Source organism: Ricinus communis, chromosome 3 (genome assembly GCF_019578655.1).
Source record: "Ricinus communis isolate WT05 ecotype wild-type chromosome 3, ASM1957865v1, whole genome shotgun sequence".
In the NCBI taxonomy this organism is placed as follows: Eukaryota; Viridiplantae; Streptophyta; class Magnoliopsida; order Malpighiales; family Euphorbiaceae; genus Ricinus; species Ricinus communis.
In genome coordinates this window covers 23,897,776-23,921,847 of record NC_063258.1, presented here as the reverse complement: position 1 = coordinate 23,921,847, position 24,072 = coordinate 23,897,776, and the positions used below count along the sequence as shown (strand labels likewise).

The window sequence follows — 24,072 nt, the reverse complement described above, 5'->3', positions numbered from 1 at the left end:
ATTATTACACGCCATTCTACAGTCTCGAATTTATATTTGTAATACAGATAGAAAATGAAAGAAATGTACTTAAGAGCTCCAAGTTTAAAATTAAAATACTTAATTATTTATTATATAATTTAATCATAATAAATAAAAATAAATTTAATTCAAATAAAATACGAATATATTTAATAAAAAAACCGACTTCATATTCGTACTAATCAATCTTTTTTATATTAGTTATCATTAGTTATCATCACTAAATAATCTACAATTTAGGTTTAAATTTATTAAAAATAAATATATAAAAAATCCATCTTATTTATACCAAAAAAACTATTTATCAAATCTAACATGTAATATTTAAATTTTTTAATACTATATATTAAAAATAAATATATAGAAAAACCCATTTTATCTATGCTAAAAGAAGCATGTAATTTAGATCTATTTATTAAATTTAACATGTAATTTATAATTTTTAATACTATATTTTAATACTAATTTCAGTTTTAACCTTCAATTAAATTATTATTCAAATTTATTAATGTGATTTTAATTGCAACAAAAATAAAAGCTGAGTCTACATTAGATTTATTGAGTTATCTCATTATTAAAATGTTATTAATTATGCATATGAGATTAATTCAATTCTTCCTAACAAAAAATAAAAATAAAAAAGCATTCTGTTTCCTCTATATAATCATATATATCACTGTGCTCATGGCTTTACCTTAAAAGTGGGAAGCAAATTCCTCCAGATAATAAATCCTTATAGAAAATAAGGAAACTAAATTCCAAACAACAAATACAAAATGTATATGCAAAAACACAATTCCCCAAACATCCCTCCTTCCATCACTTTGTTTCTCTCATATGAAAAGCAACTTAAAAAACTAATATTGTCCCTAAACCAATTACCAATAAAGCACCCAAAAAGACTCCACTTCTCAATCCATGAGCTTCACCTCTAGGCCCTGGTGCTGGTGTAGTTGTTGCTGAAGTATTTTGTTTGGGCCAGTGATCTTCAGAGAGAACAACTACTATAAGCTTCTCTCCTTTCTCACAATTTCCTTGAGCTCCACTAATGAAATAGAATGGTCCTGAATGGTCCAACTCAATCATTGCATACCCATTTTTGTGTTCTTTCATTGGGTTTGATGTTTTGCAGCCATCATAATCCTCCTTTCTCACTTGTAGCACTGAGTCTGTTTTGGGATTGAATTTCCCCACTGGAAAACAATATTGGAAAGAAAATTATGCTCAGGAGTTAGAGAATATGCATTTAGGGAAAGACTTGAACTCATTATTAAATACAAGAAATGGTTCATGTTGGAAAATTTAAAAAAAATAAAATAAATTAAAGAGCAGGTTGTTGAAGGTCTAACTGGAGTAAGAAGAGTGTAATCCATCTCATTGAACCTCAAATGGATTAAAAGAAAAGACATGAATGTAAAATAGTATAAAAGAAGTACTAAGAAGAGAAAATCACCAAGAATATCTCCAACTTTGAACCGGGTTTTCTCTGCCCAACGGTTGAGAGTGTCATTTGAAGATGGTGGGATTGTCCATGCATTTTGTTTCCCTCCAACAAGGATTTCTCTGTTGGCTCCCGAGGGAGAAAATAGCACAAGCATGAGAGGCAAAAATGCTACTACAATTCTTAATCCACCCATGACTTTTACTTGAACATCAAAGACAAAAAGATGATAGTTGTAGAGTATTTGGCAATATAGCCTATAGAATTCTTCTTAAATAGAGATAGCTAATGGGTTTTTAAAAAGAGAAAATACATTAAACTACTCTGTAGTTTAATGTATTTTTATTTTAGAGTAATGTGGTTTGTTTTTTGTCACTTTAGTATTCTGTAAATATGATCGTTAGCAAATAATGGTCAAATTGCACAACACTATTAAGAGATTTTAACGTGGCATACTACGCTGCTAACAATGTTATGCAATTTGATTATTATTTGCTAACAGTTATATTCACATGCTACGAAAATAATAAAAAGCACACTACGAGCCTTAAAATAAAAATATACGTTAAACCATAAAATTATTTAAGGAAGCTTTTCCTTTTAAAAACGAATTAGGTTTGAAATTTGCAACGGAGCATCCAAATACCACAAAAAGATGAAATGCGAAATTTGGTATGTAATAATAATTACGGTAGATTGAGTGCATCAATTAAGAGGATTTTGTTTGTTTTTGTTAATGTTTCTTTAAATATTTAAGAGATTCTACTTAAGAACTTATTGTCAAATGGATGAGCATCACAAGCAGAAAAGCATTGTAATTAATTGGCAAATCTTCACTTGTAACCGACTCATTTAGTCATTTATAGTGAACAATCTTTAGAATACATAATTTTAGTATATAATATCTACTTGGAAAATACCAAAAAGGAAAAAAGAAATAATCCCCTTCTTGTTTGCCTTTTGTGAAAAGAGAGATTCTCATTTTTTTTTAAAAACACTTTAGGGTTTTGTATATCACCATAATTGACACTAATTTTATTAATATTATTAACTTATGATGATATAATGCTATATATATTATCATTTAAATTTTTTTTATTAATAATGTATCTTCTAATTTAATGACAAATTTGACGAGACCCTTTTACGATTAATAATCCTTTTATTAAATTATATTAATAATATCAGCGCCACATCATTATAGATTAAGCTTTGGTATCAAAATATTAAAGATGTTACTCAATGGGTAATAAAGTGTAAAAAAAATTGGACATTGCATTTGCAACTATATCTACCATGTGAATTTATAATACTGGTTTTTTCCTTTTTATTTTTCTATTTTTTGCATTATGTTTGATTGAGATCTATAAAATTTATGAAATTTATTTACAAATCTACAATTTAGATATTTTGAGTGAGCTGAAAATTAATTTAGAATTCTATATAATCAAATTTGTAAAAAAATTAGTTATAGTTAAAATAATTCTAACAAAACAGGTACAATTTCTAAATGAATTTCACATTAACTTTTTAATATATTCAATAATATGAAAATATTTTTTTCAAACTTATTATTTTTATTTATTTTATACTTTTTTTTTTCCAAATAAAATAAATTTCAACCAAACGTAATTTTTAAATTTTTCGTAAACATAGATAGCTAGATAAATAACAGTTCTATAATGCATATGTCGAACATAGGACATATACTCATGCCACACGTTATGCCTGACTATTAAGCCATAGTAGCCTACTAATCACTTCACTTTAAAGCATTTTTATTGGTATTTTTTATTTTAAAGAACATGATTTTTATAATAAAAACTATATTCAAATATAAAAGATGCATTGAAGATTCGAAGGGAGGTAACAGTCAAGGTCTCCCACTAATCACTATAATCTCAATTTTAAACTCACTTGAGTTAAGAAACCAGTATCATTATCATGGAGAAGTGTTTGGTTATCTATTTTGCTACCTTGGTACTGCTAACTGTGCAATCATCAACGGCTTCTTTAGCAATATCAAAGAGCAGCATAACTGATGAAGCTGCACTTTTAGCTTTAAAATCGCACCTTATATCTAATCCTTTCATAGCAAGTAATTGGTCCACTTCCTCTTCTTTCTGCCACTGGTTTGGTGTCACATGCAGTGCTATCCATCACAACAGAGTTACTGCTTTGGATCTCTCGGACATGAATCTCAACTGCAGCATCCTTCCTTAGTTGGGTAATCTCTCGTTCCTGACATGGATCAATCTCAGTAACAACAGTTTTTATGGTCATTTACCTGTCGAATTGTCTAACTTGCGCCGCCTCAAGTTCCTGAACATGGGCATACAATAATCTTGGTGGTGGAATTCCTTCAAATGTCGGTTTGTTATATAAACTTCAACAATTCATTGCAAGGAAATATTTCAGACAAGATTGATAGTCTCTCTAACCTGCAGAATTTAGGCTTGGGAGAAAACATGATTTCTGGTGTCATTCCTAGAGAAAGTGGCAACCTTACCAGGCTGCAGGCGTTAATTCTTGGAAGCAACTCTTTGGATGGTACGTTCCGAGACTCTTTTCTTTAAACATAAAATTTATATTTTTGGTGCTTGAATGTTTATTTATTAATTTTTACATAAAAAGTTATGGAAAAAAAATCATTTACTATTTAAAAGGATGTGGAAATTTGGCAGGCGAAGTCCCTCAAGATGCAATATTTGAGCTTGGACGCCAACAATTTAAAGGGTACTAATGAGAGAAAAAATAAAAGAATCATTTCATGTTCTTGGTTCAGTCTTCCAACTTTCAGAAGTCATTTATTGGGGTTTAATGCCCCGCTGATACCAAACATTGTCACTTATATCCAATTGGTACCAAACCTTTAATTTGTTTCTTTTTGGTATCACTCTTATTATTTTTATATCTTCCGCCAGTACCAATGAGGAATCCGACACTTATTTGCTGATGTGGCTGCTGGATTTATGAAGGATAACACACAACTTGCCACATCTGTTACTGACTCAACAAACAGTTATCCTAGTCAGCAATTAACAACATCTCAACCCCAAATAAATAACCCTAAATTAGGAAAATTTCCAATTTATGAAACCTAGTTTTAATTATTTCGATCGATTTACTTTCTCTAATAATCAATTATGTAGCTTCGTTGTTCTTTATCTTGTCGAATAAATGGAGCAAGAAATAACTGAAAGTGTGTTTAGTGCTGGAGTTGAGCCACTGATCTATATGTGCATGTGGAATGGCAAGTGAAGCTTTGCCAAAAATAACTGAAAATGAAGCTTCGTCTCTTGAAATGGAAGGAAACCCGGACGTAAGTTTTGGGGAAACCCGGGCGCAAGAAGGAGCATGAAGTTCTTGTACAGGTTCTTCATCTGTCATTTTATTAAGTTAAGAATGTACATTGGTGAATTTGACCTTACAACTGAACTGCTAAATAAGTACAAGAATGGATTAGTTTGCTAAATTCAAAGCTGCAGAAAATGAAAGAAGAAAGAAAAAGCATGAAGTTCTTGTACAAGTTCTTCATCTGTCATTTTATCAAGTTAAGAATGGACATTGGTGAATCTGACCTTACAACTGAGCTGCTGAATGATTACAAGAATGGATTAGTTTGCTAAATTCAAAGCTACAGAAAATGAAAGAAGAAAGAAGAAGCATGAAGTTCTTATACAGGTTCTTCATCTGTCATTTTATTAAGTTAAGAATGGACATTGGTGAATCTGACCTTACAACTGAGCTGCTGAATGAGTACACGAATGGATTAGTTTGCTAAATTTAAAGCTGCAGAAAATGAAAGAAGAAAGAAGGAGCATGAAGTGCAGAATGGACCTGTCTAAGCTTGGTTGTTATGGTGCGGCTAGGATTGTTATTTAGAAGATATACTTTTGTTAGCTTAACTTAAAGATGTACTTTGGATACAGTAGTATTTACAACTACTGTTACTTATGTAATTTAATGATGAATGAATGAAATGATAAATGAGTATTTAGTTTTTACAGTAATTGATTACTATTGCTTCATTTGAATGTTACTATTATGATAAATATGCATAGACATGTCATATAGAGCAACCCTGGTAACAGAAAAATTGAGTGATAATGTAATAAATAAGTGAGACTGTAGATTACTTTAAATAATGAAATCTTTAAACAAAAAGTGAGTGGATGTGAAAATTCTGTCCACATGAACCCTATACCCAAGGCTGTCAAAAGCCATTATAAAAAACATGGATGTGGAAATTCTATCAAAGGACCACATGTTAGGTCCACACATATATTAACATATTAACAACACAACAACCAAAATAAACATTATTTTTTAGGGTTTCCAATTATAATTCCTTTATTCTTTGCATTTCCTGAAGGCACCCAAGCTCTCTTCTTTGTTGAAACACTTCCATTAATCTTTTGTTTTCCTTTGTCTGGTTTTGTTACTGTGCTAACTCCTTCAGCCCCAACATCTTTGCTCAACAACCCTGGGGGTTTGAAAGTCTTCTTTTTTACCTTAGCTTTAGTTCCTCCTTTATGTGTTTGTGAAAGTCTTCCAATGCCCAGATCTGGTGGCAGCTAACTCAACAAATCATTAATGCTTTTAGTCTTCTTGTTGGTAGCTTTTGAATGTGATGTAGTAGAGTGTAAATGTGTTTTCCATTATGAAGTATAATCACTACAATCAACTAAATGAGCTGGTATGCCAAGCTGAACTGCAGGTTTTTCTGTTTTTTTTGCTGATGGTGTTACATTGAATAACTATATAATAAAGTCTCAAGTTAGCATACAGTTGACATTACTGAATAAATATTAGAGGTGACATATTAGTTACCTGTGACAATGGTATTAATGGTGACAAATTATCAAATGTTGAAGCTATGCCTGTAGGAGCTACATTATCAGGTTGGTCATCTTCATGTGTTTGAATATTCTATGCAGTATTTTCAGCATTTGATTCCTTTTCCTTTTATTATTTCTTTGTCTTCCTCGTCACCTAGTATAAGAAAAAAAGAAATTAAAGGGTTAATACCAATTGGATATAAGTTAAGGCATAATTAAAAGAGAGAAATGGCATACTTATAGGCAGTTTTTCCCTCCTCTGTTGCCTTGTAGAAGGAGCAACACCAACACCATAAAACCTCTTGTTGTGGCCCTTACCACCACAAACTATGCATATTATCACAGAGCCCTTCTTGGTTGCCTTGTCATTTCTTATCAGACCCTCCATCTCTTCTTCCTCTAACCTTCTCTTTCTAGTAGGTCTGCCTTTTCTAGGTTTGATTGGTTTGGAGGGTAAGACTAGTGGGGCAGTTGTTTTGGGCCAAAATTCTTTACTGGTGGTTGGGTTAATCAAATGGCTATAGCATTTTAGATATGTTTCAACCTTATAGAAGTCATGTATATAATATTCAGGGTTCTCATTGTTATACCAAATTGCACATACAGCATGACAACAAGGTATTCCAGTTAGATCCCACCTCCTACATATGCATGTCATTTCTTATTTGTCAAATATGAACTGTCCCCCTGGGTCAACCACTTGAAATCTCTCACCTCCAGACCACTCTGTTGTAAACATCCAGCAAAATTCTTTGGACTTTTCTAGTTTTTTCAAGATCTTAGGGCAGTAAGCAGATGCCACTCTTTTCATAGCATCCATGTTCTTATGTATACTCTTCATTAATTTTGTTCTTATTAACTCATTTATAGTTATCACACCCTTGCTTCTAGCATCTAAAATAAAATTGTTAAAACACTCACATAAGTTGTTTAACAACATGTCACACTTAGCATCAGTCCTAAAATGAGATCTAGACCAGTGATGATGGGGGATGCTACTCATGTAGTTATGTCCTTGATGTGATGCTAATGCAAACTTCTCCATTATCCTTTGAAATATCTGGACATAACTTGCCATAGCAGCACCCCACACAAGTTCTTTTAATCCTAGACTATTAAATTTCTTTCTAAAATTATTATGCATATGTCTAACACAAAATCTATATTCAGAATTAGGGAATAGTACTTCACTGGCAAGAATAAGACCCTATTCCAAAAGAACAACACACAATTGATACCATTATGCCAAAATATATGAAGGAATAGAAAAGGAATTTGTGAAGAGTCTTTACCTTCTGCCTGTCAGTCATAAACACCTAATGATAACTGTTTGTTATCCCAAAATCTTCAGCCAGCAGCTCCAAAAACCATTTCCAGTTCTCCTTGTTTTCTTTTTGCACAACACACCATGCCACTGGATAGATGCCGCCATTTGCATCTAAACCAACAGCTGTGAGAAGCTGTCCTCCAAATACTCCTTTCAGCCAACACCCATCCAAAAAGATATGAAAGTCCTACAAGACTTGAATCCTTCCCTCAATGCAGCAAAGCACACATACATACTGTTAAAAACACCTTCATTCAAACTAAAAACTATTGTGCTTCCTGGATTACTTCTCAAGAGTTCTAGCTTGTAATCATGAAGGCTAGAAAGTTGTTTTGTCTCATCACCGTTGATAAATCTCAAAGCATCATTTCTTGCTCTCCATGCTTTCAGTCTGGACACTTCAACACCACAATCTTCTTTTACAGCTTGTATGATCCCTTGCATTGCCCAACTGGAATAAGCTATGAACCTTTCAACATAATGTTGAGCTATCCAATTGGCATTAATATGCCTATTGTATGCCTCTCTTGAACATGTGTGAGCGAAATTGGCTGACTTGATTTGCACTGTTTGTTTGTCTGAGTTCAGCAAGTAAGCCCAAATGAAAAACTTGCATCTTTTCTTGCATTTGGCCTTGCATTTCTACCTTGTATTTGACCCAAATATAACCTGGTTTCTACTTTCTATTGATGAGCAGTATCCTTGAATTGTTTGAAGGAACTGAAGAGCATTCCAATCTTGAAGCTGGGATTTGCCATGTCTGTCTCCTCATTAAACACATGCCATCTTTGCTTCCTTGAGTCTGCATCACTGTCTTCAGATGAGGAGCATGACAATAGCTCATCTAATGGACCATATACTATGCCATCTATTTCTTCAAACAACTCCTCAGCAGGTTGCCTAGCACTTCTAGAACCAGAAGGTCTGTCCTTCTCAAGCTCCTTATCAACAAACTCATCAAACATGGCATCATCATCATCTTCACCCCTCACGTCATAATCAGAGTCCACAAACTCACTGTCCTCTGAATCTCCATCACTATTCTCACTATCCTTACAGCTGTCATCATCCATATTTTTCACAGCCTCATCCCCAGCTTCTTCCTCAGCTTCAAACTTATCCTTACTAAATATATGCATTAATTTAGAACCCTCCACAGCCATTGCCATTTCTAAAACATCCCTATTAGTTTCAAGGCTTCTCAACCCATCACTCATACTCTTTGTAGGATCCTTCCACATAATAAGCTTTCTTTCAGGATTCAATCCTAGCTCTCTAGCCATTGAATCTATTTCTTATCTGAACTACAAAAATTCACAGTTCCTATATCCCATAGCTTAGATTTACCTCTACCATCAACTCCATAGTCATGCCAATACAAACTGAAGTAGTCGGAATTAGGCACTGCAAAATAAATTAATTAAACAAATATGAAACAACCATACACAAATAGTATTAATAAACAAACATCATCAACGTTCAACTATTAAAAAGGAATTACGGAAAACCTAGCCCCCTGTATTGTTAACTTCCAAAGAAATGCAGCATGCATTACGCATTCAAAGATGTAAAATAGCTTTCAATAACAACAGAATAACTAGCGGCACGCTTGTACTTACAATATAGTGGTGGGTCTTCGGCTTTCTCCCTTACTCGCCAGTCAAGTGTCATTATTCCACAATCTCGCAATGTGCAAGTACGAAGCAGAAGGTCAGAGATGAGAAACGAGAGATTCACAGAGCGTTGACAATAGAGGTGGAATTCGAGCGGTTTACGTTGATTTTTGAGGTTTGGTACCAACGGTTACTTTTGGGTTAGCTTAGAGGAAGAAAATAATTTAATCAATGTCTCTCAATTTTGTAGCTCAAATTAAAGGTTTTTAGTTAATTGCTGACTAGGATAAAGTGAAGGAGTCAGCAACAGATGTGGCAAGTGGTGTGTTATCCTTCATAAATTCGGCAGCCACATCAGCAAATAAGTGCCGAATTCCTCATTAGTACTGGCGGAAGATACAAAAATAATAGGAGTGGTAAAAAAAAGAAACAAATTGAAGGTTTGGTACTAATTGGAAAAAAGTGCAAAAATTTGGTACCAGCGGGACATTTAACCCTATTTATTGAATGAAGAATGATTGATTTCACAGGAAGCATACCACGAAATGTTGGAAACTGTACTTCACTCCTGGGCATATACATGGGTCGAAACATGTTCACGGGCAAATATATATATTATGTAGTTTTCTTTTCCTTCATTTTAGGTGGGGGAATGTTAAATTAAGCTATACTCATAATCATTATTTTATCTGATTTTTTTATTGATAATGACTGATTAGGCAGCATACCAGGGGAGCTTGGAAACTGTAATTTCCTTGAGTATTTGTACACGGTGGACAATGACTTTTCAGGTATGATTATGATGAGATATCAAAGTTACTATATCTTTTTCTCAAAGGGGTGATGATAAATATTCATTTTTCGAGATTGGTAAGATCTAGGACGGGCGATCATTCTAAACGTACTTTTATTTTAATATTAGACTAAAGCGTTAGACATACAATGATGATACATTATTTTCATAATTTATGTGAATAGAATTTTGAAAAATCTATAGCCCATTAATGTTATTCTATCTAAATGCATCAATTTTTCGAAACCTATTATTCAAAACCATTGACCTTATTCAACATCAGTATTATCATTGTCATTATCTTAACATTTTCCAGGTATAATACCTCATGAGATTGGCAACCTGCATAATCTTAAGATATTTCATGTGGGATTAAACAGCATTAGTGGCTCATTGCCATCAGCAATCCTCAATCTCTCAAAGGTGGAGCTGATAGACCTTACTGCCAATAGCATCTCAGGCCATCTTCCATCTAACATTGGCTTTTGGCTTCCAAATCTTGAGGGTTTACCTAGCTCTGAATCAACTTACTGGATCAATCCCTAACTCTATATCCAACAACAATGCTTCTAAGCTTGTTGTCCTATACTTGTCATACAGTTCTTTCTCTTCATTCATTCCTGATTCCATTGGAAATTTGACCAATCTCCAACTACTCAACCTCGGTTACAATCTTTAACCACCAAGTCCTCATCCACAGGAATGGAATTCCTTTCATCTTTAGTGAGTTTCAAACAATTATTAGGCTTATGGGTGGATGGTAATCCTTTGAATGGCAATCTTCCAAGGTCAATAGGCAAATTATCTACCAATCTGGAGCACTTTTCTTGCATTGACTGCAACATAAAAGGTATCATTCCAAAAGAAATTGGCAATTTAAGTGACTTGATAGAACTAAACTTGGAAATAATGCTTTGGTTGGAAGAATTCCAACTACAGTTGGAAGAATAAAAACATCTTCAACGTTTGTCTCTTAACGGCAATAAATCACAAGGAACCATCCCTTATGAGCTGTGTCATTTAGAGAGTATGGCCTTCTTATATTTTTCAGGAAATTAGCTTTTTGGATCATTGCCTTCTTGCTTAAGTAATATAACATCTCTAAGAGAACTTGACTTGGCCTCCAACAGATCCATTGCTGCCATACCCTCAACTTTGTGGGAGTTAAGAGACATCTTGAAAGTAAATCAATCTTCCAATTCGTTAAATGGTTCTTTTCCATCAGAAATGGCAAATTTGAAGGTTGTGGAAGTGATAGATTTGTCAAGCAATCAACTATCTAGTGATATCCCAACAAGCATTGGTGGCCTCCAGCATCTGAGTACTCTCAGCATATCTAGCAATAGATTACAAGGCCACATTCCTCAATCAGTGGGTGACTTGGTTAGCCTGGAAAGGCTGGATCTTTCAAGTAATAATCTCACGGGAATGATTCCCAAGTCCTTGGAGAAACTCTTGCTTTTCAAAAATTTTAATGTGTCATTTAATCGACTGCAAGGAGAAAATCTTAATGGAGGACCATTTGTGAATTTCTCAGCTCGATCTTTCATGGGAAATGAAGCACTGTGTGGCTCAACTCGAATGCTAGTGCCACAATGCCAAAGAAGTAATCCTCAACCTTCCAAGAAGTCTCGTATGATTGTGCTCAGATACATTTTGGCAACAACTGCATCTATAATATTGATCGTTGCCTTTGTTATCATCCCCATAAGACACCATAAACATAATGCTAAGCTTCCATCTCTAGGAGATTTGCAGCCTTTAGCTACGTGGAGAAGAATTTCTCGCCATGAACTGAAGGTCGCGGCATATGGATTTCAGGACAGCAACTTACTGGGGAGTGGGAGTTTTGACTCAGTGTACAAAGGGACTTTATCTGATGGGATGACTGTTGAAGTTAAGGTTTTCAATATGCAACTAGAAGGAGCATTCAGTAGTTTTGATGTTGAGTGTGAAGTTTTGCGCAATCTTCGCCATTGAAATCTTGTTAAGATCATTACTGTATGCTGTAACCTTGATTTTAAAGCATTGGTGCTCGAGTTATGCCTAAGTGGAGCCTTGAGAAGTGGTTACATTCTACCAAGGATTGCTTGGATATGATTCAAAGATTGAACATTATGATAGATGTTGCATCAGCACTAGAATATCTCCATCATGGCTACACTACAAGTGTTGTTCATTGTGACTTAAAGCCTAGCAATATTCTGCCCAATGAAGGTATGGTTGCACATGTTATTTCAGCCTTGCACGACTTGGGCGAAGGGGATTCGGCCATACAGACCATGACACTAGCCACTATTGGTTATATGGCACCGGGTGCTGCTTCTGTTCTGTTCTTAAAAAAAATCTCATTTTACACGCCCTTTTCACAGTTAGTTTTCTACTAGAACATAGATATGCTAATGTAGAGTATGGTTCAGAAGGGATTGTGTCTGCAAAAGGTGATGTATATACAGCTATGGTATTCTATTGATGGAAACTTTTACAGCAAAGAAGCCTACAGATGAAATGTATGCAGGAGAAATGAGCTTGAAACATTGGATCAAACAATCTTAACCATGTGCAGTAGCACAAGCTATCCATGTCAAATTGTTAAGCGAGAAGGAATAATATTTTACAGCCAAGGAAGACTCTGTAGCAGCAATTCTGGAGTTAGCCTTAAGATGTTCGGCAGATACTCCAGAGGAAAGGAAAGACATGAAAGAAGTCCTTGCTGCTATCAAGAAGATCAAGACAAAGTTTGTAAAAATTGTTGATCAGCCCCGGCGCAGTTGATCTTTTCTGCTCTTTTGAGAATAGATGATTTGTACTCTGTGTGAATATTCTCATAAGACCTATAACCATAAACTGAAATATTTTCCAAAACAATCTTCCTCACTCTGATGCCATTATAAAGGTAATATTTTACCTTACTCATCCACAGAGAACCTGCAATCTGAATGTGAAGTTCAGTATTTTTCACATATTCTGCAAGTCAACAACTTTTCTCCCCAGTTCCATGATAAATCTAGACAGAGGCCTACTATAGGCTCACATCTCTAGAGCACGTGCGCGCTAACTTACTATGGTGCCATCATACACATACACAGTACCTATCGACTACTAGATCAGGCTTATAAATAATTTCTAGAGAAATAGAAGACTATCTAGAAATAACTAGAAGAAATTGAAAAATAAATATTTAATTAACTACCATATCTTACAGCAACAAGGGACTGATTCACCTCCGATAACATACCGGGAAAAAAAAGGGGCAAACATAGAAGTTTGGCAGACTTTGATCTGTTCATAACAGGACGGAGGGCATGACAAAGGAAATAACATAATAAACCCGACAAATGTTAATTAGAGAGGAGACCCTATTCATTTGAGGAGTGTCTTGACAATAGATTTCACATTCAACTTTTTGAGATCCGTATAAGATTGCCCACAGCCTACAAACATGACTGGTGCACCGGAGATGTAAACCATTGACAGTGCAGCTCCAACCTACATTCACCAAAACATTAAGGACCAGATTCAGTCAACAAATAACATTGTATAAAACATGATGAAAAAAGGAAGGCTAACACAAAAAAGAAAGATCGGATGAAAAAGGATGGGAGGGGGTACGGACTGTTACTCGAGCCATTCTCTACCTTATCATCAATTGTATCAAACTTGGTAAGCAAAATCCCATCTATCAACCTTGGATTGGGTGAAGTAGAGAGGTCAGCTAATTTCTGCAGACAAACAAGGAACTTTACTTGATAAATCAATCTGGAGCATAGAACTGTAAGAAAATGAAATGTTGCGAACTAAAGACTGAACCTGATTGAACTTTGATAGTTGATCGACAGCATCATTTCCAACCAATGCCTCTCCAACAAACAAGACCAAATCTGGATTGTTGAGATAAATAAGCTTTGAGAGAGCTCTCATTAATGGTTCATTATCCTGAAACACATAACACGTGCAACGTCATCATCATAAAAATAACAACAATCACAAAATAAAGAAGCTAGCATATGAGAATGCGAGGTCAATTCTTCGCCTACATTAAACTCAACTCAGTAAGTCTTACTCTGAATCTCAACTAGGTTTCTATGAGGATGGATTCTTGAAAGTATTATATGATCACAATATTACCATTAACATACAGTAACACTACCGAATTCTGCTTGAGTTCATATTTTGGGATTGAATTTGATCGTTTTGAAGGAAAAGATGTAGGAGTAGTTTAGATTGAGGGATTGTAAATGAGGGATCTTATAAAATTCATGGATTCTAGAATCTAGGGATTTTAAGAAATCCCTCATCCTCCAAAATCCCTCATTTTTAAGGTCTTAATTTCCCACCAAGAAGGTGGAATTCCAAAATTCACCATTTTAAAAGAATGACAGATTGTTATAATATTTTTTTTATTCTAATATTGTCCCTCATAAATTTATATTATCTCAAAATTATCCTCAATTTTAAACAAAATCCCATAGTTTTTATGTTTAATCCAAACGAAGGAACTCTTAAAATCCATAGATTTCAAATCCATGGACTTTGGCTAAATCCATGGATTCTAGAATCCCTCAATCCAAAAGAGGCTTACAGAAAATCTTCTTTACACCGAGGAAATGTAAGAACTGAGAAGTGTAAATCAAACATCAACCAAATTTATCCAACTGAAATCACTCAGCTTAGATTTCATCTCACAACATACCTGCATTCGACCAGCAGTATCAACAAGAACCACATCAGAACCATAGCGTGCAGCCTCCTGAATAGCTTCCTTTGCTACAATTGCGGGATCTTTTTCATAGCCCTTTTCAAATATTGGGATCTACCATGTAAAGATTACAAGTTTAATTTACAGCTTCTGTAAAACACAATATATACACAAACAACCTACTGCAATAAAGAGCCAAGATAAGACATAAGACATTAAATTTGTACCTGAAGTCTACGCGCATGAGTGCGCAGTTGCTCAACAGCTCCAGACCGAAATGTATCACAAGCAGCCATCATAACACTAACTTTATGCTGCAGAAGCCAGTATGCTACCTGCGATAGCAAAAATAACCGGTTGATCAGAAAACAGGCCTTGATAGTAAACCTCAGATAGACAGACAGACAGATATATAGAGAGAGAGTGTTTGACATCAGCTGAACCTTAGCAAGATTAGTGGACTTCCCAACTCCATTGACACCAACAAAAACAACAACGTATGGTTTCTTCTGTTCCTTGGCAGCATGCACATCCCTCAGTATGTCAATAGAACGCTTAGGAGTTAAAATGCGAACAAGAGCTTCTTCCATTGCAGCCTGTACACATGATTCCATGGCATGATGTGAATTCATTGCTACGCCGAAATGGTAGGGCAAAAAGAAGAAACTCAATATTAAGATGCAACTAACCTGCACTGTTGAAGATATCCTCGTGAAAGATGCCAGCTTTTTACCTTCAAGACTAGCTGCAACTGACTCACAAAGCTTCTCAGCTATCTCCTCGGCCTGGGATATGCACATGAATAGAACTTCATTAGCATGTGCATTGTAACTGATAAATGATAAACTCATAAAGATATCACACACAGAATCTAGTGGACAGAGCAACATACCACATTCTTGGTCATCAACCTATCCTTGAGAGCTTTCAGAGCTGGTTCCAGGTCTGACTTCTCTAAATTTGCCTTTCCTGCAATACTGAATCGAGGAGAGCACATAAAATCAGGTGACTTCTCCAAACTAATGTTCTACTAGTTTAGTAGAAAATTAAACTAGTACAAATGCATAATTTCAGAGTGAAAGGAATAAGTCAAAACATTGGCAGTACTAGATGTACAGATAAGTTTTTCCAGACAGGGATCACTAATAGAAAAATCTTATTAGGTTTGCATAAGAGCCACCACAACAATGATTCTGTAATAGAAAAGCTCAAACAACCAGCAATAAACACTCATAAGGAGGATTCAAGAAACAAGATCTTCTAATTGGACATACTTTCTTAATGCAGGATAGTTATGCCGACTGATAAACCAATAAACCTAAATATGCATGTCTACTAGCCTCCAATTATTTTTTTCTCATACCTGACGCATCAAGATTGTTCTGCTTCTCATAACCCAGAAGAGAAACAGTAACAGCTTTAGAAGCATGAACCCACAATGATGACATGTTTCTAACAGCCAGATATACCATAATTTCGAACTCAAAGTTACACATGGCATTTCAGTCTCACAGTGAAAAATAAGTTGACGAACAGAACGGACTAGCAACATGAATATCAATAATGTAGTCCAGTAATCAGAAAGCATGTTAGATTCCCTAATTGATCAAGGCATTGAATAAGGTTGAACATGTGAATGTTCTAGATATGGATGAGTATAGCAAGAAACTCAACAGAAGTTGATATTGTAGCAGTTAGGTAATAAAATCTAATCAGTTGATAAGACCACACTGTAAGTTCCAAAATCTTCATGGTCAGAAGTTTCAGGGTTCTTTAACAATAGAAAGAACTCTGGCACAAAGCCCAAATATATGCCTCCAACTTTTGTAGTTCTACAAGCAACAAAGGGATTAACATATCAGCATCAATAGTCCCAAAGATGTTAAAAAGGATAATCAGATGTCGGACATGGTTGAAAATGTATTCAAATTCTCGAATATGCTTTATATTTGATCCCTAAAATTTGTTCAATCACTTCATAATCAAAGCAATAAACAATTTTAAGTTAATAGAAGCAAGAATTTACCTCTGAAACATAGATGAAAACCATCCTTTCTTCTTGGCACCAGGCTTGCTTTCTTTTCCCACTTCCTCATCTTCGGACTCACTGTCACTACTGATAATATCTTCTTTGTCCATCATGCTTTCACCATGATCAGTTGCCACAACTTCTATATTCTCATTCCCGTTCTCCACAGGATCTGTAAAGTCCAATTTTGACTCTGAAGGCGAATCATCCCAAACTCTATTCTTCTTTGTTATCTTTTTCTTTGGGTCCACATTGGGACCCTTACTAACAACGACAGTATCAATTTTTTTTGCACCTTTACCCCGCTTTTGAAGCTTAGTTACATCAAAAGCTGCAATGTTAGAACTTGCATTTTCTTTACCGTTAGCATTAGCAACACCTGACCTAGACCCTTCAATATCGACAAGATTACCATTGGAGTGACCATTCTCCAACTTGTACCCTTTTCCATTATCATCATCACCACCATCATTTCCATCAATCTTTTTCTTATTCCCTCCTTGAAACCCACCTTTTCTCACAAGCCCTTGCTTCTTTCCGTCATTGACAGGCTTACCTACCTGCTTCGATTTCTTCAATTCCTCAGCTCGAGCTTCTGCCTCTTTCCTAAGCTGCCTAAAAGTTTCATCAAAATCGTTATACTCCAACCGCTTATGATCGTAAATCTCCGAAAACTCACGCTTAACCATTGCAAGCAACTCATCCACATACAACAGGTGGAGGATCCTCTGATACACAGCAACAAACACAAGGCCAAGCTCATTATGGAAAGTCCATTTAAGGGTATAAGCTGCACCAGGGGCATCATAATTATATGATGCAGCACCAGATCGTTCCTCCAAAAGGCAGGATCGAATCAAAGTGTCAATTGGTGACCCTTTTAAAGCATTTCCAAGCTCTTTGCATGTCCAGAGGATTAACCCTCCTCTTGTAAATATAAGCAACTGCTCTAGCATCCTTGATTTACACTAACCAACTACCTGCAATCAATTCAATCCACTCAACTTCCAAATCAAAAAAAAAAAAAAAAAAAGAACCTACAGAGTTAGAATTCCATATTCAAAACATATCACAAGCTTAGCTTTAATATATCAAGAATCAATCAACATAACAGATCCCAAAAATAGCCAAATCAAACAGATCTTTAATTCAGAAAAGATACATATGAAAAATCGCGGAAAGGTTAGAATTGGAAATCGCAAAAGAAGTTAAGAGATCACTAATTCATCCAAAAAAAAAAACACAAATCAAACCAGAAGTCGATCTTTGATTCTAAGAATCGATAGAATAAAAGAGCATACCTTTTCGTTTTGTCTCTTTTTTCTTTGTTAATTGAAATTTCGGAGACCCCCCCCAAAAAAAAAAAAAGAAAGAAAAGAAAATATACGAAAATAGGAATGTTTTTAAAGTAATTATAGGATGTTCATATTTGACTGGATTCTGTAGCCTGCCGCTGACCTAACTTTGAGACCCGAAAATTCATCTCTGGTTCGTATTTTTATTTATTCAACTTTCACTGTTAAAAGGAGTATTTTCTTTTTCTTTTTTAATCAATTTGGTAATAATAATCCAAGGCGTATTACCGGTCTAAGTTAATTTTTTTTCTTGGAGTTGCTTTAAGGTACATATAAATCCTTCAATCTTTTGGTCAAAGTATAATTAAATTCATAAATTTAAACTAATTCAATTATATTTTTAATATTTAAATTATAATAAATATATCCTTAAAACTAATTCTGTCTATTTTATAATATAATGGTATGAAATTTTATTAGTTTTAAATGTTAAAAGGAAACACTTTAATTTTTTTAATTTATTTTTTTTATCTAAAGGAGTATCACCTCTACTTCTTAATGAATAAAAAATAAAAATACCAATATATATTTGACTTTAATAGAAAAAATCAACACTGTAATTAATTATATAAAGAGTTAGTTTTAAAAATATAATTATTATAATTTAATTAAATTATTTTAAAATTTAGAAATTTAAAAGATTTATTTGTATTTTTTTTCATTTAAAATATGATGATGTAGATTTTTATCTTTTTAAAAAATAAATATTCTTTTTAGAAAATCAATATTTTGAAATTAGAAAAATGTAAGAAAAAGTTTATTAAAAGGTGGATTATTGTGCAATCCGACCATCCAAAACTAATATGATGCTTTTTAGTTTGTACACTAAATTAGAAGATAAAGTGTGAAAATTCAATTTATAGTAAAATAAATTTAAATATATTAGATATATTATATATAATATATAAATCAATAGTTTTATAATACAAAGAGTAACTAAATCAAATTTTATTAGTTTCGATCAATTTAAATTATAATTTATTTAGTAAATATTTAATAGATATAATTCTTAGAATCTAACTAAAATTTTTAGATTTAGAATATTCTTTTTAAGAAAGGAAAAATTTAGAGCTCCCAATGAATTTATTGATGCTAATAAATGAAAAAATAATGGAGCAATATAATATATTTTGCATTAAACTCATGAGAATAAAACAATAAATACGTATTAATTAATTTACTATAACTTGAAAATTAAAGATTCCGAACTCTTGATTTAACTTAGTTATAAGATGAGATTATTGTAGGAGTGAGTGTCACAATCTAAACATTACTAAATTTTCATCAAAAATAAAAAATCAATTTTTAATTTATATTCCTGATTTTGACCGTACACGCTTGTATTTTAGGACCTTTATCGTAAGTGACCTTGACCAAAATTCAACTTAAAATCACTTGAATTTATTAAGATATTATTGTTTTAAGTCTAATAATGTTAAAAATTTAAAAGTCTATTTTTTTTTTAAATTAGCCTAAACTTTAAATTTTTATTTAAATGGCTCGATTTTGCTAATTGATTACAGTTATAGTCAAATTAAAATTTCGATCAAAATTGGATATTACCTTCTTTTTACTTTGCTAATATCATTTTCTCTTAAAAAAAATACATAAAATTACGACGAGAATGCTTTACCATTTATTTTTTTCTTGATTTATAAATTTTAATTATCATTTACTTTTTTGTTTATCTGTAACCTGATCTTATTAACTCGTATGTGATATGTAAATATATATGGCAATGATATGTAAGTTGTTTATAATTAATAACGCTATTTTATTTACCACGTCACCTTATTTTGACCAAAATTTTAATTTGGCTATAATTGCTATCAATTAGCCAAATCAGGTCATTTAAGTAAAAGGCCTAATTACTAGTTAAATTCTAAACTTTATATTTTTTTAACAATTTTATCCAATTATTTCAAAATTTTAAAATAAATACATATGTTTTTAATTTAATTTCAGAAATACTTTTCATTAACAATTTTGAAATTTTACAATTAGAAGAAATGATGTAGCAAGTCAATTATACTTACTAGTATAAAAGTTAGTGATTTAATAAGAGAATTATTACATTCAGATGTAAAATATGTGCAAGAATACCAATATATGAGATTTTTAATAATCATATTATTAAGTATAGGATAAACTATTTTTATTTATTCATAATATTATTCTTCTAGTAAGCATAATCAACTTCTTACAACATCTTTTTTATTCTAATATTTTAAAAATAATTGATATTTTTTAAAATTTTTTGAAATAATTGGATAAAATTATTAAAAAATGTAAGTTTCTCAAAATTTACTTTTTAAATAAGCCCAAATAAAGATTAAAAAAATAAACTAAATGTGCAATTTAATGTAAAAATTTAAATTTTTAGTGTCATTAGGCCATTTGTTTATTTTGCCGATTGAACCAGCCACATTGAGTGAATTTAAAAATATAGTTAGCAATGCACTACCAGTATCTAGATGTAATTATGATAATTACAAAACAAAAAATTGTTAAATATTTTATACATTTTAATTTTAATTTTAATTTTTTCTGTGTATTGTGACATATAATATTTTATATATCTTAATTTTAATTTTTGTCCATACAATATCTTTATTAAATTATTTTTAATATTTTAAAATTTTAAAATAATTTTATGAAAATATTATTTGCTTCATCAAGTAGGTAACAGCTAAAATAAAAATAAGTGGATTGTATAGCATCTCAATCTATTGAAAGCCCATTAACCGATCCAAAAAAATCCAATTAATCTAATCAATAGTTTGAATTTGTTTTCTATATTTGGCCCTTCAACACATTTAAAATGGCATGTATAACATCCACGTGAACTTTTCTACTTCTTCGCTCTCTTTCTTTCTTTCTTTCTTTTTTTTTTTTTTGGGTTAAAAGAGGAGGACTAAAACAGCCCAAACAAAACAAAACTAAAGAGAAACATTTTTCAGTCTGCCAACAAAATTATAGTTGTGGGAGAGAGCACACACAATAACGCTTGAGCCAACCTCAAACTTTAATCTTTTTAATTTGCATGTTCCATGCGATTCTTAAGCCATGCAAAAGGCCCCAAAGCTCCGCTTCTAAAGGGGAGCAGATAACCATCTTCATCGACAAGCCTAAGATCCATTTACCTACAGTGTTTCTGAGTGTCACGACCTGATCCGTGGGTTCGTAATCGGTACTAAGAGATGGATAAACTTAAAGTCACCATATCCCATAGCAAGTCTAACTAATCAATAACTCAAATAACAAACATAATATATATATATATATTCGGGTTGTTCGGCAAAAGACAGTGTAGAACCTAGTTGTTACCTGAAAAATTAAAATTGAGACTGTCAGTTTCGAGAGTGAGTTAAAATCATATACTCTAAGTTTAAGCAGTCATAAATATAAAATAATTATTAAATAGTATAGAATATCACAAAATAACAAATGCGTGTCATATCGTAATTTTTTTAAAATGTAATTTTTAACACATACGGGATAAGTACTTCAGCAGAATCCTGAACCTCCAATTCTAGCAGCCTTTTAGCTCTCTTATTCCAATAAGATTGGCGCCCAGAGAGCAAAGCTCGAACATGGTCCTTAAGTCCAGTTTGGCCACTTAAACACTAATACAGCTGGCACCCAGAGAGTACCGCTCGACCAAGGACCTTTCTCCGAAAAATCAGACTTCCATAGGCCCAGAGAGCTATGCTCGACCAAGGTACATCACCGAATATTCCTCTATTACCTGACTCTGATTTCATCGGTGTGGATGCGATCCTGATGTAGCCATCAGGTAATGTGTTCTAATGTTGCCTCATCCCGAGCCAAAAAATATTAGCATCAATAATATTATATGCAATTTTTATAAAATTAATAATAATTGAACAACCACAATGATAATAATAATAATAATAATAATAATAATAAAAATAATAATAATAATTATGATAATAATAAATGTAATGCATGAATAATAATAATATTATTAATAGTAGTGAAAATAAATTTAATAATACTTATACTACTAATATAACCATAATAATTATTCATTTAAGAATTTTACTTAAATGGAGATATGACACAGACAGTAGGATATATGACTCTAACTCACAGTTCTGTCGAATCTCTACTAACTCCTCCTACGCCTCGAGTGGAGCTAGCTGAACCAGTGGATTATCTATTCACGAAAGTAATTAAGATAATTAAGTTACTAAAATATTTCATAATTTATCTTATACCTAGACTCCTAGATTAGACTGCTTAAAAAAATTTTGACTGATTCCTACTCGGAAATTCTACCATATATTCTACAGAACCTCCCATAAATTACGGACGTTTATCTCGATATAACAAGTCCAGAACTGGTAAAAACACTTCAACTATTTAATAGCATTATATTTTCTTCGACTCTGCAACACAACCTGGTTCACATACAATAATTACCAGTCCAGCAATAAATATTATTTCATAATGCAACACGCAAATATTTTTCTTGCATCTTAATTTAATTACTCACCACCTCAATTTATAAAATCAAATAATAATTACCACTATAATTAATCTATAGTATTTTTATGAATAAGCTATTAATTAATTAAATTATTTAATTAATTATTAATAACTAACAACTAATGCGCCAAATATTTTATAAAAATTTCTAAATAATTTATCGGGTCCAAAATAAATTATACCGAGTTAAAAATTTAAAATTTTGAGCGTTCAGAAAACACTAGAGTCTGAAAGTCTATACGTTCGGATCCGGAGACACCTACACGAAGCTTGACTTTCTAGGAGTCTGAATATGCAATTTCTTCCGCCAAAAACTCGCCGAGAACCACCGGATCTAGGCTGGAAAGTTTCGGCTCCGGCGAGACTTACACACCACTGCCACCAAGGGAAAACGGCGGGGAAGCTTGACCTGGGGGTTTTAAATGGTAGGGCGCACGAATCCATCATCGAATTTACGAGAAAGGGGTGGCAGAAGTTTGTTCTGGTAGCAAGGGTGACAGCTCCTCCTTCTGCTCATTTCGATTTTTCAGCGAAAATGGGGGAATAAGGGCGGTGACGGTGAAGGAAGGGGGAGGAAGGAGTTTCGATGGGTTGAGGGAGGTGTAGGTGGCAAAAATGGAAGAAGCCGGGGAGGGAGAGAGACCAGCATGGAGAAAGAAGGAGAGGGAGAAAGGGGTGGGGCTTGGTGATATTTTCCAACAACCAAAATTTCCTATTAGCCTCCCTATAAAAACATTGCTACAGTAATACCTATGTCTATATATATATATATATATATATATATATATATATATATATATATATATATATATATATATATTATATGCATTTATACACTGGTAATTCCTATTCCAATAAATTTACTCTAGTTAGACTCGTAACAGTGATGATGATTATATATAAAAAATAAGTTATTAATATTTACTGTAATATTAAATCTAAGTTAAATAGAAAAATATTTTAAATAAAACTAATATAAATATAAATAAATTTGACAATTCTTTTAAAATCACAAATCTAAATTTAAAATTTATCAGAATAAATATATTTAAAGTATTGTGTTATATTGAATTAAATTATATGATACTCGCTTATGCATGGAAATTATTAATTTACCAAATTACCCTTGAAAAATAAAAAAATTAAAATTTAAAAAACACGAATATTACATTCTCTCCCTTTAAGAAAATTTGTCATCAAATTTTAGATGGAACAACGCTTACTTCAAGACTGAAACAAATGAGAGTAGGAATCTCTCATCTCCTGCTCGATTTCCCAAGTACATTCCTTAGTCGAATGATTTCACCACAACACCTTAACCACCGGTATAACCTTAGATCGTAGTTGGCGAACTTGAGTATCCACAATCATAACTAGTTGCTCTTTGTAAGTCAAGTCTTAGCTCACTTCCACATATTGAGGTTGCAACACGTGAGAAGGA

The 24,072-nt window shown here is 33.0% G+C and overlaps 3 protein-coding genes, 1 long non-coding RNA gene and 1 pseudogene across 6 annotated transcripts; 2 read left to right on the top strand and 3 right to left on the bottom strand.

Annotated features, from left to right (window-relative positions):
• Positions 1-710: 710 nt before the first annotated feature.
• LOC107262067 (early nodulin-like protein 1) lies at positions 711-1,703 on the bottom strand. The gene is made up of 2 exons (XM_015725515.2): positions 1,475-1,703; positions 711-1,214 (listed from the first exon to the last, which is right to left on the bottom strand). Exons 1-2 carry the CDS (start codon positions 1,656-1,658, stop codon positions 871-873), a joined length of 528 nt encoding a protein of 175 aa, XP_015581001.1. The 5' UTR covers positions 1,659-1,703; the 3' UTR covers positions 711-870.
• A 9,560-nt stretch (positions 1,704-11,263) lies between these two features.
• Positions 11,264-12,016, top strand: LOC112536419 (receptor kinase-like protein Xa21). Its single transcript, XM_025159154.2, has one exon. It carries the CDS (start codon positions 11,264-11,266, stop codon positions 12,014-12,016), a length of 753 nt encoding a protein of 250 aa, XP_025014922.2.
• A 62-nt stretch (positions 12,017-12,078) lies between these two features.
• LOC125369586 lies at positions 12,079-12,722 on the top strand (annotated as a pseudogene).
• A 480-nt stretch (positions 12,723-13,202) lies between these two features.
• Positions 13,203-18,295, bottom strand: LOC8264831 (signal recognition particle receptor subunit alpha). 2 transcript variants are annotated; one of them, XM_015725522.3, is made up of 10 exons: positions 18,066-18,295; positions 16,762-17,744; positions 15,628-15,712; positions 15,425-15,520; positions 15,179-15,331; positions 14,963-15,070; positions 14,730-14,849; positions 13,847-13,972; positions 13,675-13,758; positions 13,203-13,525 (listed from the first exon to the last, which is right to left on the bottom strand). In XM_015725522.3, exons 2-10 carry the CDS (start codon positions 17,718-17,720, stop codon positions 13,400-13,402), a joined length of 1,857 nt encoding a protein of 618 aa, XP_015581008.1. In that variant the 5' UTR covers positions 17,721-17,744; positions 18,066-18,295; the 3' UTR covers positions 13,203-13,399. The 2 variants fall into 2 exon arrangements, with proteins under 2 accessions (XP_015581008.1, XP_015581009.1); XM_015725523.3 differs by having other exon boundaries at positions 16,762-17,768; positions 18,066-18,239.
• Positions 18,296-20,809: 2,514 nt separating this feature from the next.
• LOC125369411 lies at positions 20,810-23,370 on the bottom strand. 2 transcript variants are annotated; one of them, XR_007214979.1, is made up of 3 exons: positions 22,873-23,370; positions 21,615-22,299; positions 20,810-21,446 (listed from the first exon to the last, which is right to left on the bottom strand). It is a non-coding gene; the product is annotated as an uncharacterized LOC125369411 (long non-coding RNA). The 2 variants fall into 2 exon arrangements; XR_007214978.1 differs by having other exon boundaries at positions 22,895-23,369.
• Between the last annotated feature and the right edge of the window lie 702 nt (positions 23,371-24,072).

Coding starts and splice junctions, on each gene's coding strand:
- LOC107262067 (XM_015725515.2), bottom strand. CDS start 1,658: ATGGGTGGATTAAGAATTGTAGTAGCATTTTTGCCTCTCATGCTTGTG. Junction 1,215..1,474: donor CAAAGTTGGAGATATTCTTG/GTGATTTTCTCT, acceptor ATTGTTTTCCAG/TGGGGAAATTCAATCCCAAA.
- LOC112536419 (XM_025159154.2), top strand. CDS start 11,264: ATGGCAAATTTGAAGGTTGTGGAAGTGATAGATTTGTCAAGCAATCAA.
- LOC8264831 (XM_015725522.3), bottom strand. CDS start 17,720: ATGCTAGAGCAGTTGCTTATATTTACAAGAGGAGGGTTAATCCTCTGG. Junction 15,071..15,178: donor AGTCCACTAATCTTGCTAAG/GTTCAGCTGATG, acceptor TTGCTATCGCAG/GTAGCATACTGGCTTCTGCA. Junction 13,973..14,729: donor ATACTGCTGGTCGAATGCAG/GTATGTTGTGAG, acceptor TATGTGTTTCAG/GATAATGAACCATTAATGAG.